The sequence below is a fragment of the Aythya fuligula genome, chromosome 3 (genome assembly GCF_009819795.1).
Source record: "Aythya fuligula isolate bAytFul2 chromosome 3, bAytFul2.pri, whole genome shotgun sequence".
Classification (NCBI taxonomy): Eukaryota; Metazoa; Chordata; class Aves; order Anseriformes; family Anatidae; genus Aythya; species Aythya fuligula.
The window spans coordinates 55,294,950-55,309,626 of record NC_045561.1 but is presented as its reverse complement, the minus strand read 5'-3'; the positions used below and the strand labels follow the sequence as shown (position 1 = coordinate 55,309,626).

General features: G+C 39.6%; 2 protein-coding genes across 3 annotated transcripts in view; one reads left to right on the top strand and one right to left on the bottom strand.

The window, feature by feature from the left end:
- EZR (ezrin) overlaps positions 1 to 1,527 on the top strand; it is a 35,382-nt gene extending 33,855 nt beyond the window's left edge. For both annotated transcript variants that reach the window (XM_032185466.1, XM_032185467.1), the window contains one exon: positions 91 to 1,527. In XM_032185466.1, coding sequence (XP_032041357.1) covers positions 91 to 255 — 165 coding nt within the window. In that variant the 3' untranslated portion in view covers positions 256 to 1,527. The remainder of the gene's footprint in view (positions 1 to 90) is intronic.
- Positions 1,528 to 2,600: 1,073 nt separating this feature from the next.
- Positions 2,601 to 14,677, bottom strand: part of SYTL3 (synaptotagmin like 3) — a 28,511-nt gene continuing 16,434 nt past the window's right edge. The window contains exons 8-15 of the mRNA XM_032185261.1: positions 13,309 to 13,452; positions 10,370 to 10,548; positions 7,987 to 8,089; positions 6,085 to 6,255; positions 5,793 to 5,907; positions 5,069 to 5,177; positions 3,999 to 4,201; positions 2,601 to 2,731 (exon numbers count right to left, since the gene is read on the bottom strand). Of these exons, the coding sequence (XP_032041152.1) occupies positions 2,601 to 2,731; positions 3,999 to 4,201; positions 5,069 to 5,177; positions 5,793 to 5,907; positions 6,085 to 6,255; positions 7,987 to 8,089; positions 10,370 to 10,548; positions 13,309 to 13,452 (1,155 nt within the window). The remainder of the gene's footprint in view (positions 2,732 to 3,998; positions 4,202 to 5,068; positions 5,178 to 5,792; positions 5,908 to 6,084; positions 6,256 to 7,986; positions 8,090 to 10,369; positions 10,549 to 13,308; positions 13,453 to 14,677) is intronic.

Sequence of the window (14,677 nt, the reverse complement as noted above, 5' to 3'; positions counted from 1 at the left end):
TAAGGACCGTTAAATCTCATCAAAATCACTGCTGTCATGAGCTGGAAGCTTCTTGTGTGTAATCTGTTTGTAATGTTCTTTTTATTGCAGGCACTGACAGATGAGCTGGCACAGGCTAGAGATGAAGATAAGAGGACCCAAAATGATATTATCCACTCAGAGAACGTGCGGCAGGGACGTGACAAGTACAAGACACTGCGACAAATCCGGCAAGGCAACACCAAGCAGAGAATTGATGAGTTTGAGGCAATGTAATGATGCTTATAACAAGAAAGCAAGACTGTGGGAAAGGCAGATCTTAATGCTGTGTTTTTGTTTGTTGTTGTTTTCCCTGAGGAGGGGTTACTATGATATTTAACAAATGTCCTCTAAACCCAGAGGTGTTTGCATCTCCCTTTCATTCCATCCTGTGTGTTAAATTTGGTATAGTTAAAATTCATCGTACCACTGATCCTGGTAACTTGCTCATGCCTTTGCTTAGTGCCAAAAGGCCTTATGCTTATGTCACATCTCTCTTTAAGCAACACAAACCTGCATCGAGTTGTAGATGTGGGTCCTGTGCAGGTGCTGGATTCAGCTGGGTCTAAAAATAAGCAACTGTGGATGAATTTCGTGCCATATGTCTGTGTTACAGTCACAGTGTAAAGTCCAACAGTTGAGAAGACAACTCAGGAACTGCAAACACCTGTGTGTGTGCTTGTGCATGCACCCTGTTTTTTTTCCTTCGTCTTCATGCCCACCTTCCCCTGATACACAAACAAAAGAACTGACAACACCTCAGAACTATTTTGCATGGGAATAAGGCTTTTTCTGGTTACTGTGCTCAATTGGAGGTATTCTGCAGTGACAGCTCACCAGTGTGGCGTAGGAACACTGACACCCTCCTTCCTTAACAACTAGGCAGATACTCTGTTGGAATAATACACTACCGTGTTTGCATTCCAGCTTCATTACTGATCAGTTATAGTGTAGTATTTATATATATATAAAATATGCAATACGTGGATTGCTGTACTAGTTTAAAAGGGAAATAGTTTTGCTCTGTATATTTTGTTACTTTTCAGATTTAATGAGACTTGCATCTGTAAAGAAGTCTAAACACTGTAGTCTGCAGTGCAACTGATTATTTACTATAAAGCATTATTTGTAAAGATCACTTTTTTTACTTAATGATGAAAAATTGATATGTACACATGATCCAATATATACAATTTTACTGCACCTATTTTTCTAACAAATTTTCTAATTTTTTAAATGTTTGATTTAAAGTTTCAGACTCCAAACATGAAGGGACTGCTTGTTTATATCACAGTTGTATTCTCTCTATTAGAGAGCATTTCTGTGACTATTCCTTCCCCACTAATCTCCCCCTTTCCTTGAAAATCTGTTAGAAAGTGAGATACAGTATGTTGTCAGCTCTTCTCTTCCATTTACAACATCTATGCTGCTTTATACTCCAGTTGAGTTTTGTTGTGTGGTGGTTTTTTATTTGCAGCAGCAAACATCTAAATAAAAGATCTGCAGAGTAACAAAGGAGTTGGAGTCAAGTGTTTCTTGTGTAGGGTGGATATTGGGTAAGGTATGCTGGTTTCTAAGATTCTGAGGCTAGCATGTGAATCCCTATCTTTTACTTCTATTTCCTTAAACACTGGGCTGGTCTGAAAAGAAAGGGTAACCCATGCTGGAATCTTCCCTTCAGTCACAGGGAAAAGAGATACGTAACAGCAGCACTACTTATGGTTGTAAATACAAAGCTTCTGCTGCCTGTAACACTGCTTCCTCTGAGGCAAAGGGAGCTGACAGGGCAGTTGGCATTAAGCTTGCATTTCCAGTAGTTCGCCTGAGTAAGTGATAAGCTTGGCTGTGCCAATACACCACCTGGATCAGTCAGGCTTGTTAATACTGGTTCACAGCAGCAGCTGAGAACAAGAAGGAACTTTCTATAACCACATTTATTTTACAAGCTGATGCCCTGTGTTCGCCTACTGAAGGAGAATTTATACATTTTAACTGCTTGCAAGCACCTCTAGTACAGCACACAGTTGAAAGATCGGTGGGCCACCCAGGTAGAAGCTTTTTAGGGTTACGTGAAGTAGTATGGGCACTAGAGGTAATTCTGAAGCATAGAGGTGCTAACATCACTAATTTACAGCAAACAATTAAAAATTATCTACTTTCCATTCCTCTCTGGTCACATATGAAGCATGAAAGCTAGAATGAAATCACGTAAGTTTAAGGATAGGAATTTTTCCCTATGAAGTATTCTAATCTGTGTTCAAGTAACTCCAACTCTATACCCAGAAATAGGAAGCTGCAAACCATCTGTCTGCTAGTGCCTTGTCAGCATCATCTGTTTCAGAGTTTGTTACTCCTGAAGAAACAATACTAACCATACATCCCACCTAGAGATACAGATAACAAAGCCTTCGTTTTTGGAAAAATACAACCTTCAGTGTCACCTCCCTTCAAAAGTACAACTACTCCCCAGATCCTGGGGTAGATACTGTTGTAGTGCACCTTTTCCCCAGACCTGGCATGGGTGTGTGCCACTTGAATTCAAAACATCACACATGGGGGAGGAAAAGTTGTGCAGTAATTTCTCAGGATTTAAAGTTTTCCATATTCGAATGCAGTACAAGTGTGAAGTCCATCCACGTGTTTGGCCTGCAGAGCACTTCCTGCCATTGAAGCGCTGACTGAGAAACAGCGTCTGCAAATCCAAGCGATTCTTCTGCAAGAAAGTAAAAAGGAAGGTCACAGCGTTACTTTGCGTTTGGCCTTGCCCAAAGGCTTTTCTAGATCCAGCTCCGTACCACTTCTGACCCAAATGACTGGACGACAAACAAGCTGCTGCTCTCAATTCTAGAGCATTTTCAGCTGTTCTGTAGCACTCACATCATTCATTGCAATAATTTGTAGTTATAATTATAGAGTGTTATTTACATCCTGTTAAAGTAAGATCAGTGAAGAGCTCAGTCTGCAAAGAAAAAATTCTTGGTTGTATGACTAAAAGCAGTGTGCATGGCAAAAACAGATCAGCTTGGTCATCTGCAGTGACTATAATGCCTCACTAGGCTTGGGGCTTGGATGGTCTTTGTCACTCAGAAGCATGTAGGCCCTGCTTTAACAGAAAGGAAAATGCTATAAAACAATCAAAAGCAGCTCATGAGGAAACCTGCACACTGTATTGCTAGTGATAACACTCTTCTAAAGTGCACGTTGATAGCACAGCTCGGTGACGTGTCTCAGTTTTAAGCCTTTCATCTCAAATACTGAAACCAAAGCATTTACTGTCTGGGAAACGGGGTGAGAGACTCCACTGGGCAGCCTTCAGGTGACAATAGCTCTCTAGTCAAATACTGTTAAGTAAGTCCTGCCCAGTCCATGAGCAGAGGATTTCTCAGACATTTCTGAGCTTTTGAGAAAGAAGGCTCTTTTTGTTGTTTTTTGTTGTTGGACAAGAGCCTAAAGCTCAAATACGCACTTAATCTCTTTAGGGCTTCTGAGCAAGTTTCACTTTCTGCATCTCCCACTGGAAGGATTTGTGGATATAAAACAATAAGCACAGATATCTGCAAGGTATTCATGTGCTCACTGCTGATGTTATTGCTAGCACTTTAGAAATAGCCAAGCCATTGAAAACTGCTCAAGGAACAAGTCTTGAAAAATACATAGTGAGCTCTAGATGAGCTGATGCACCCACCTGTTCTGTTCCTGTCTTCCGTGTGGCCAGGCTCTGTCCCTGAACATCCCCATGCTAACAAATGTCGTTGCCTGGCAATGCCCACTGACAGCCCAGAGCTTCTGTACAGGCCTGAACTAGAACACGAGCACTGGTTCTTGCAGGATCAAAGCCTGAGACTGCAAGTTGCTTAGGTCAGGGTCTAGGGACTGTGTGTGCAGGCACATGACAGATGCACAGTGCAAATACTACTTAGCATGTAAAATATTTTTTTTCCCCAAAAAATTACTTCAACATTTAGTGATGAAGAACTTACTTGCACCAAGCTTGGCTCCCCCAAGGAACTGATCGTGTGAGCCAAAAGTTGACTGGTCCCAGAGGGTCAAGTGTAGGCATGACTGCTGTAGCTGTGCTGGGGTAACATCAAAGACAAACAGATGTTTCCACTGAGGACAGTCTTCTTTCTTCAGGACAGGCGACTTCTGCTTCAACTCTGCCTGGTCTGGAAGGACAAGGCAGCTTCCCAAAAGAAAAAACAAAACGAGTTCAGCATGTTTGCTGAGCCAAGCAGTGTTTTACTCAATCAGAAAACAGAACATGGGCACTAATCAAGCAGGACCCTTCACTCTGCCTTAGAAAGCAAAGAGTTCAGCTAAGCTCAAGATAGAACATGATGCTAGTTTGTTTCTTTGGGGGATTTTGGCTCCTTCTGTCTGCCTTCAGTCTGGGTCTTCTATCTGTTTTTCCTCTGTTGTCACTGGCTGATGAGGGACCCCTTACTCCCAGTTCTGTTACCCAATACTGTCTGAAACCTGCCTGTGCGGTAGATAAAACGCTCACCCCCTTCACTGAAGATAAGTACCACAGCAGGTGAAGTGGCTTTAGGAGGTATTTTAACACTGTAATGCCTGGCATCCAGAAAGTAAAGTGACTCCACATACTAAGTACCCAGCACACTGAAGAAAAATTCAGTCCTTTCTCTTTTAAAATGTATAGACCAAAATTTTCTTCTCACTATCCAAAGCTGTATTAAATTGTGCAAGGGCACAGCTGAAACCAGGCATGAAAATACAGTATTTCCACCTCCCTCGAGTCACACGTTTTTCCCTCCCAATATCTAAAAGCAGATGCTTAAAATAGTGAACTCTGAATTTTGATGCTAACAGTAAATTGTGATGTTCCACTCAGGATCCTTCACTGTCCTGCTGCGTGCTGCTGTTACGCAGACACTCAGCTGTAAACTGTCACAATTACAAACAAGTCTGACTAAGAGCGTGGACAGTGCCACTTTCACACAGCAGCCTCCTGATGAAAGCGAGTTAATTCTTACCTTTGCACAGGATGTTTGTGACACTTCCCATTTGAAGTGCTAAGTCTCATACATACCCTTTAACGAATGAGTTCAGCATTCCAGCAGGTCTCAGCACAGGCAAGTTCTTGGCCCCAAATATCATAACCTGAAGCTGACAGTTGGGAACTCCTTCGTCTTTTTTTCCTGAAAGAGGAGAATTTATCACATTACATAGTGACCAGTTAGTTCAGCTGATAACATAAGATGCCGCTGTAATTAAGCAGGAAAATTATTAAGTGCTACAACTGAAATAAGGACTCAGTGCTGTATTCAGATAATTTGAAAGATTTGAACCTGCTTACACAGGTCACGATTCACACAAAGAAAGCAAGCAGTGAATAAAAGCAGTGAATTGCTCTGCGATTCCTATTCCAAAGATAGAGCTTTCAGTTGTATTTCCAAAAAGTACCCATGGGGCAATACCCATAGGAGCGTTTCCCTGAAACAAAGCCAGCAGCAGGAGAAACAGCCCAACCTGTGGTGTGATAGTGCTCCTCTGTTACAGCTCTGTTTGTAGAACAGAGGCACAGCAGGCATGAGTAGGGAAGAAAAATGGAAGAACGCAAGCTGGTGACTTCAGGATTGTTTGTGGGGGAAAAAGGAAACAAAACTAACCTAACAGCTAATTAAGACCGCTATTAAAGCGATCATCTTCTGCTGGCATTAAAAAGAACAAAAAGGTGAAGTAGGCACATGGTCCTTCACTGATCCTAATTCTTTTCTAGCCAAGGGATTCAGGTATTCTGGAATGTTTGATACCTTCTCTCATCCACCTTTCAAACTGGAAGTTTTTATACTGGGCTGGTACCGACAGTCTTGCAGACACCAGGAGTTCTCCACTGTACTGGATAAGGTTATTTTCAGGCTTTTCAAGCTGAAAAGAGATTGGCATTACATTCTATTCCACATCATTCTCACAGCTCATTTATAACAGGTGTTATTCGTGGGCTGGATTGACAGCATTCTTCCCTCAATGACCTCAGAAGGGTGATCTCTCATAACTTTCACAACACTGTGTTGTTAAGATCCAAGCACAAGAACTAACAGTCACCTTGGATTTTAGCTGGTACCAGTTGAATGCCTCCATCGAGTTATCTTCAAAATTCCACGTGGCCAATGGAATCACCACTTCCCCCAGAAACACCCTGTACTTCAGAGCTCCTGCGTGCCACACGGAGATCTGAAGCTGCCGACTTGCCAGCTGGGAGTATTCAATCTTGTACTGGAAAGACAAACAGCATTTATAAAGCAACACACAGGGTGAGTGCAGAGCCATGCTCACAGCCTGCTCAAAGGCTGCCTGACCGCAGCATGGCTGAAGGCATCGGGATGCAGACAGAACTACGCTGTCTGAACGTGCCTTGCAATTTCCATGTTACCTCACTCCTTAAATGCTAAAGTAATGCCCGTGCAAATATGAAATGACATTCCAGGAATACCTTGGCCTCTTGCTGAAGATTTTAATTCATCCAAAACTTTAAGTAATTCTTGACCATTGTTTTTTATAATCTACTTTTCTGTTTTATACTCCCAGCCCAATTTGGCTGCTCTGGTTGGAGGTCAAGATTAAGACACGCGACAAAGGTGCTAAAACTTCCATTCTGGTCAGTAGAAATCTACTAAATGCAGTCAGCAGGAGCAAGGCAGTAATTCAGGAGACCAGTCCTTAAAGCCCTGATCTACTCCCTAGGCACAGTTAGAGCTCTCTGAGACATGGCTGGCTATCTGAGATACCCACATAAGTCTGGTAACCTGCATCCACCTGGACTGAAAACAAGGCAATGGCACAGCTGCGGGCATCTCTGCTGACATTTGGGCTGCTGAATCACAGGCTGGGTGTAGGCTCTGGGAAGGATAACCCTGAATCACCCTACCTAGCTTCCAGCGACTCCTAAGAGCACTTGTGCTCCTCACAAACGCACGTACCCAAGTGCAGGTGCCTTCATTTGCAGACAGATCCCACTGAGTGGGATCTCAGTGCTGTGGTGCAGTTCACCTGCACTAGCACTATGCTTGTTTGACCATTCCTGCTTGTTTAAACCAATTTAAATCATTTCTAATTAAACTACCCTCAGCGTTCACAGAGCCAGCTCAGGCATGGCTCTCACTCTCTACCAAGTCTGCATTGCTCTGGCACTGAAAAAGCAACTATAGAATAGGAGCCGATTATTTCAGTATTAGGTGCTTTTTTCTCCCAATTTAAACACTATCTACAGACTTTGAGACATACCCAAATGACATAGATTGTATACATCTTGTTGTTGTTATCAATTTCTAACAATGTTCTTTTCAAACATTTTGCCTGTTTCACTTGCTACAAATTGCTGATGTTCATACATACTGAAACTTGCACATAGCTCAAAGAGAAATAATGTCAGTTTGTCCATTAATTTTGTTTCACATCTCTTCCAAGAATACACTTTACCAAAGACCTCATGTGCTGCTGCAGCTCACTGATGCACAAGCACCTTAAGAAGAGGTTGTGCAGTGACCTGGGCACAAAACTGGAAACAACCAAACTAATCCAGGGGTGCCCCATCCTAACTGCAGAGACACACTCCCAGTGACACGGAAAACAAAGGGCACCATTGGAAAGGGACACCTGTGTAAAATACTCACTCTGCTCTGCAATACGCTCAGATCCTGAACGCACCAAAACAGTCTATGAAAGACACTTTGCTTTTGCCACAAGGTAACTCAGAACAACACCTTTAGGAGTGTTTCGTGCACAAAGGAAAACTCTTTTGAGGGTGCACAATTCAGTAGGGGAACTTCAAAAGCATTTTCAGTCCAAAAGTTATTTGGACTGAAACCAACCGTTTCTTAATGACTCTTGTCACTGACTCCTGCAATTGCCCCATCAGGACAATTCTGAACTTGCAGGATTGCACATTATAAAAGGAGACATTACCATGGAAGAGTGCTTCTAGCGACACATAATTGCCAGCAGTACCTTCAAAGTCTCATCAAATTCTGGATCCACTGTGCTCTTTTTGACAGCTGTCTTCCGCTTACTCCGAGGAGATTTATCAGGAAGTAAATAAATCTTGACATAGCTTGTAAATAGAGAGGATATGGAATGTGACCAGAAGGGGAAAAATATAAATAAATAAAAATAAATCAAACTAAGAAAAATGATTTATTTAAAAGAGAAAAATTAATTATTTAATTCAAACACTTTTACTGAGTTTGTAATTTTCTAAGCAATAAAATGCAAATTGTGATTTATATCCTTTCTCATTAAAATGAGCAGTCAGGCTATAAAGGTCTCTGTATATCATTCAGATAATGTGTTTCAATCCTATTCTAATTGGGAAAGAATTAGGCTCTGAATGCAAATTCAGAATCTGCTATTACATACTCTTGTCCTCTAACAAAATAGCCATCAAGAATGTCACCTTGTCAGCTGTACTGACAGCTTTATGAGGAAAGCACAGAGCGTATTATGTGCTCAAAGAAAAAATAAGGAAGTCGATCACCTTTAGGTTCATTGCTGTTTGTGCTGATTGTTCACAGCATTAAGTAACATAGCAAATAAAAGGTATAATCACACATATAATGCATAATAATTCATAACACTTACACATATTAGTTGTTGTAATAACCACTAGAATGATAGTGGGAGAGTATGTAAAATGTTCAAAATTTCCTTGAATCAGCATTAAAGCAAAACTGAAAAAAAAAAAAAAATCCTTCTGGAAGCTGAGTTGGACAAGTATCAAGCACCAATGACAACTACCCAGTTTCTCATGTGTAGTTCATTACAAAATTAATACTTAAACATTCCCCTTAATACAAGTTCAGTGGGCTGTATTTATATTACAGCTTCAAAACCAGAGTATGGGCAGTAGGGAGTGCTGCCTCACAGCTTGGCAACTGTATTTTTGGTATAAATTTCAGATAATATGATTTAAACCAATTTCAAACCAGCCTCTTGATTAACTTTCTGGCTAACTTACAGTCAGTTATATTTCATATAATCAGTGCAGAACTTAAACATCTTCCCTATTTTTTCCAAACCTATCCATAGGAAAAACTACTTTTTAAAATATTCAGGTAGTAGAATTTTTAGCCTCTTAATTAAATTGATCCGGGGTGATAGAGTAACAAGTAGACAGTCAGACCTCAAACCAGTCAAATTCAACCAATTCAACATATGTTAAACATTACTTAAAAGTTTGTTTTCTGTCAAGTGCTCTGAGTGCACTGACTGTACTTTTTTCTGTTGGGTTGGGAACCAACAGAAATACATAAATATATACCAACAAAGAACATAATGTCCAGTACACAGCTCTTCCCACAGCACCTTTCAGGCTTCCTGCAACTGTTTGTCCAAATTTATTACCAGGGGACTTAAAGAACTTTGACCCACCCCAAAACACTCCCAAACTGTTCCACTTCGTAAGCTGCTGTTCCAGCGAGGCTCCTTTCAACCCTAGGCTCATCTTTATGACCTTACTCTGCAAGATATTCAAAGCCACATTCCTTCCGGGGGAAGGTGACTGCAACTCTGAAATTTCGGTGTGGTCACTCAAGTGTTCAAACACCCCATGACAGCAGGGGTAGAGTATTTCAGGTATTATTATTTTTTTTTTAGTATTTATTTTTGTTAGGTATTTATTTTTGTTAGGCATTTATTGTTAGGTTTTCTGCAAATGATTGCTGCATAGTCAGAGAGGATCAATTAGTAATAAACAAACAAACAAGCCACCAATGCTTAACTCTCCAACCCATCATTTCTGTGACCTATTTTATCCACAGAAGTAGGTACTTCTTCCTCTTGTGATATGTAACTATTAACCACCTTCAGATTTTAAAATGTGTTGCAGTATCTGAAATTTCCATTCTTATTACAGATGAGGAAGATGGAAGCACAGAAGCAGTATGGCAATCACCCAGTAACCCACAATGAGTCAGTGGATGAATTAGCAACATGACTCACATTTCAATTTTCCATCTCATGGTTTAGCCACGTGTATATTAATTTTGCAGGCACAACTTAAGAGCTAGAATCTTGTTGCTGTTAAGAGCTAGAATTATTTGCTGTCAGGATCCAAAGGTGCTCATCAGCAACACAGATAACCAACTGCCTGCTCACATGCAGGGGAACAGACAACTAATAGCAGAAAATGGTCAGAAGAGAAATCAAGACGTGCTGGTATGAAACCTGTTTGTCTTGCAGTGTGTAGCTGTAAAAAGTGCAGATATATACACTGGATGTTCTGAAAATGCTAACTGGGCATACATAAATATTGAAATGGATTTATATATGATGGTATCTTCAAACCAAAATATTTTGCTTATTATTTCTTTCTCCTTCTCTACAAAATACTTACGGATTACATTTTTTCTTCTTCTCTTCTCCATAAGCCAGATTCTTGCATCCCTTGATGCAAATTTCTAAGATGCGAGCCTTGAAGATGTATCTTATGGCAAACTCTATTTCTCCTGTGATGTCAGCTTTGCCAAAGTTGCCAGATTCAGTGCAAGTGCTGTTAAGGCTATACAAACTCCCCTAAGAAAAGACAAATGTTTGAGAAAAGTAGCTTCAGATCTAATAGGACAAAACATTTATTTCCCTCAAATGCCAGTTTCTTTAGTGCCATGACTGCAGAGATATTGGAAATCATGAAGTCTTCAGGTTAACTGTATGAAACCATTTTCTTGCTTCCATAACAGCCTTGAAAATTATAACTAATTGCACTTCTACTGCTTCACCTTTCAGCAAACTTTCTGAGCTAACAAAGTGCTTTCTTAGATAACTTCTATATCTAGAAGTTGTCTCCCAGTCAAGTTGCCATGTGACTTCCCATCAGAAAAATGGGTATAGTGTTTGAAAGGAAGAGAGTACTGTCTCCTAATGATGGCTTCAGAAAAAGCTCTGAAATCTAGGAATATATGAAATACAGAACTAGACTGCTATTAATAGTGATGTTCATAGCATCACTGCTGAGATGCCAGGTTCTATTAGGTATTAATGGTTACAAAAGCAGCATTGCACATCCAGCAAATACGCTACAAGATCACCCAATTCCATGTAAAATGACATACTCCATACTGTTCAGGAAAGATTAACATACAAAGATATCCAGTCGTCATAAGTTAGTGCATTAAGGAGGTGTTTCCTGGCTCACCTCAGCCACTTTTTTCTCTTTTCATCTACTTACTTTCACAGTAAGTAGAAGTACTTACTTTTACAAAGGTTTGGATGCCCTCCATCCAGATATATATAAGCAGTATTTGTTTCTAGCATTTACAGAAGCCATGAAACTGAAAGGAATGAAGAAACTACAGTCTTTCTGTGGCCCAGCACAGGCACATAATTTGTTAGTGCTATCTACCCATCTTCACTGTAACAAATCATCAGCTCAATCAAAATAACTCGGTCTCCATTCATTTATAATGGTGCTCTTTAAGGTAAGCTCTAGGATCTTTTTACGTATCATCTGTCATGAAGACGCAGTTGCTGTTGGGATTAATCTCACAACAATATCATCCTAGATTGTTAAAGTATCTGTGTTAGATCACTCCTCTGTCTGAAAAAAAACACCAGCCCACACAGGACTGGTTAACCAAGGAGTTCTGCTTGCACAACCCAGCAGCTGAAAGTGCAGAGTAGTGTTTATAAGATCATATCTGTCTTCCATGCAGATGCTCTTGCCAATGCTGCAGAAGTGCAGCTTGCCAAATACTCACATCAAAATTCACATGAACAGCTTACTTAAATTAAAGAGCTATCTAGGCTATCTTATAAGCTCTAAGCAACGTAGAAACCTGATGAAAGAAGGGTCAGGGTGCTTATTAAGGAAGTCACAAGTAGTGTTAGGGCTGTTTTGACCTGCTGCTTGTTGCGTGTAATCTTGCTCCCTCTACAAGATGCGTATCAGTGTAATCTATCTCCCTTGCAGGGAGATCTCCCTTTGTTCAGTTCTGCTCTTTCACTCTCTGACAAAGAATATTTGTATTCATCTGACCAAAAAAAAAAGTTTATTTTCCTCAAAAATCCTTCATGACAAAGGAATGCAAGTAGACTTTTTTCTTAGCTCATATGCCTTAACAGAAGTTCTGCAAAAGCATTTCAAAATGTTTTGCACAGAACCTCTTATTTATTCATAGAAACTGGAGAGTTATTCTGATTGATAATGTTAGGACTGAAAACACTACATATGCCTCCCACCTGATCAGAAATTAAATGTGTTCAATGTAGAAATCACTCTTGCTTCAGTGAACAGAGATTTAGCAATGACTTTATGTATTGTACTCCTACTGGCATGACTGGAAGCTATGGCATCTTATGTTTTGGAAGACATATTTTCATGAAGTGGTCATCAACAAACACCCATAAAGAGAAGTTTAATGGAATTTGACCTTCCTCCCTCTATAAGACAAAATAGTAAAGTTCAAATTGTTGCCAGTAGAATCACAAATGTCATCCAAAATGGTCATTCATTTGTCTGTGCAACGTCTCAGACTCCACAGCACAGTAAACTGTGAGAGCGCCAAAGGCCTTGTGCGTGTTTTCACTCCTCTGCAAAGTGAGCAATCTGGTTAATTCTGATTCCCTAAAAGCCATTTTATTTCCTTTCTTTATAATATCAGTCTTGGTTTCCTTGGCCACTTCACCCTGCTTAACCTCATCACTAATACATAGAAATTATCTTCCACAGTTAATCACAGAGACTTTAAAGTATGTACTGAATTAATTTACAGCTGCCTTCCTTCTCTGTCATTTGCAGTATTCAAAATGTCATCCATCAGGGGAGGTTTCAGTGACATCCTCTGAGCCTATGAACTGCTCCCCTGACTTCTGCAACTCTTAGCTTCCTCTTCATTCACTGACATGCTGACATTTGAATTTCCACTGACATTTGCATTACCACAGCCCTTGCAGAATAACAAAATCCCTCTGTTAAATGATATTTTAAGAAAAAAGCCAGCTACAAATCTAGAAAGAAACACATTCAGGGTCCCAACGCTAATAAAAAACTGAAAGAATGTTAGCTGGATTTGCAAAATTCAGAGGAACCTGACACATCAGTTATTCATTATTAATGGATACATCCATCTATCAATTATCTATTATTAATTTGATTTGGCTAATGCTGTAAGAAGTTCACAGTGCTTCCATGAGGATTATGCCAAAGGCAGGCAGCCTTTTATCAGAGAGAAACTCAAGTGAAATCCCTGTTTCATTTTGTAATACAATCCAAAATCTTAGCTTTTATATTTGTCCTCATTTGGTACCTATTCTGGTGTGCTTCGCACTTCAACTTACATGCTTCCTGCCATCACAGAAAACTGCATCACTTGTGGGACTGGTTGTTATGTCTTCTTCTTGCTTGAAACTCCTTTTGGTAAGGATTTCATTATCATTTTGGGCCCCAGTGATGAGCTGTTGAAGACTGGGTGTATTTTTTATCTGTAAGAGATTAAGCAATTAATTTTGTTTCGTTTAAGAAAAAAGCTCTGATTCCTTCAGCAATGCTATCACATGAAAATTAGTAAATAGCTACAATTCTCTCTGATCAATGTCATGCAGGTGGCACACTTCCAATGAAAATGTAGTAACTTAATTTAAATATTTATTTACAACATTCTCATGCCAGCTAGTAGTACATTCATTATATTCATAACTTTCTAAAATCAACACTCAACCACCTAAGCTATGGATCACTACTTCCACAGTAATTGCTAAGTCTACTAACAACACACCAAATGTAGCAATACACCAATAAAATGCCTTATTAGTCTTTAATAAAACAGTATTTTTTCAAAGAAATAAATAAACAAACTTCTGATGTTTTCTTGACTTTGCTTTGACTTTAAGTTCATTCACTTTCCCAATCTTCCTATGAAAGCTTTGATAACTTGTCGAAAACTGTATAGTAGCAGAACCTGAGATTTACTTTCAGCCACCTGTGTTATCACGTTATTAACCCTGTTGTTATTGAAGTGCCAAAAGACTGACACACATGGCTGGCAATATACTGAAAATGAGTTTGGGGTCACTCTGACACACCATTACCCCTGTATGATACAATCTATGAAAAGTGTGTTCACAGTTCAGTGGGTAGGAAAAGGGTGAGGTGAGAAGTTTTACAGGGTGAGGATCTAAGAGAATAATTGTATAACAAGGATTACCCAAAAGACTAGAAAGACTACAGTGTGGCTGAATCAACAAAGGAACAGAACTTATTTGCATCAGAAATAGATAACAAACATTTATCAGACCTAGAAACCTCTTCTGCACCATCAGCAAAAAGCACTAAAGAATGAGGACAGCAGAAGAGATAATATATTGAGATTACTTTAAAAAAAATAAAAGTAAAAAAACCAACAACCACAGGATGTGGAAAATGGAAAGCAGTGTGCTGTTATTATAGTACACAGTAGTTGTTATGTGTAATAACTGCCCTACCTTAAAAATAGATGTAAGAATTCATTAAGTTCCCTTTTGAAAAGGAAACAGACAGAAAACAAAATGTGTTCAGGATACAGACTTAAAAAGAAAACCCCAAAACATAACATTTCTCAGTAGATAAATTTTCTTCTCACTTTTAAAAATCTGAAACACCACCAATTTCATTTCCTAACCAAAACAAAGTGCTACACACTGAATTTTGGCTTCTATACTTGGTTCTGAG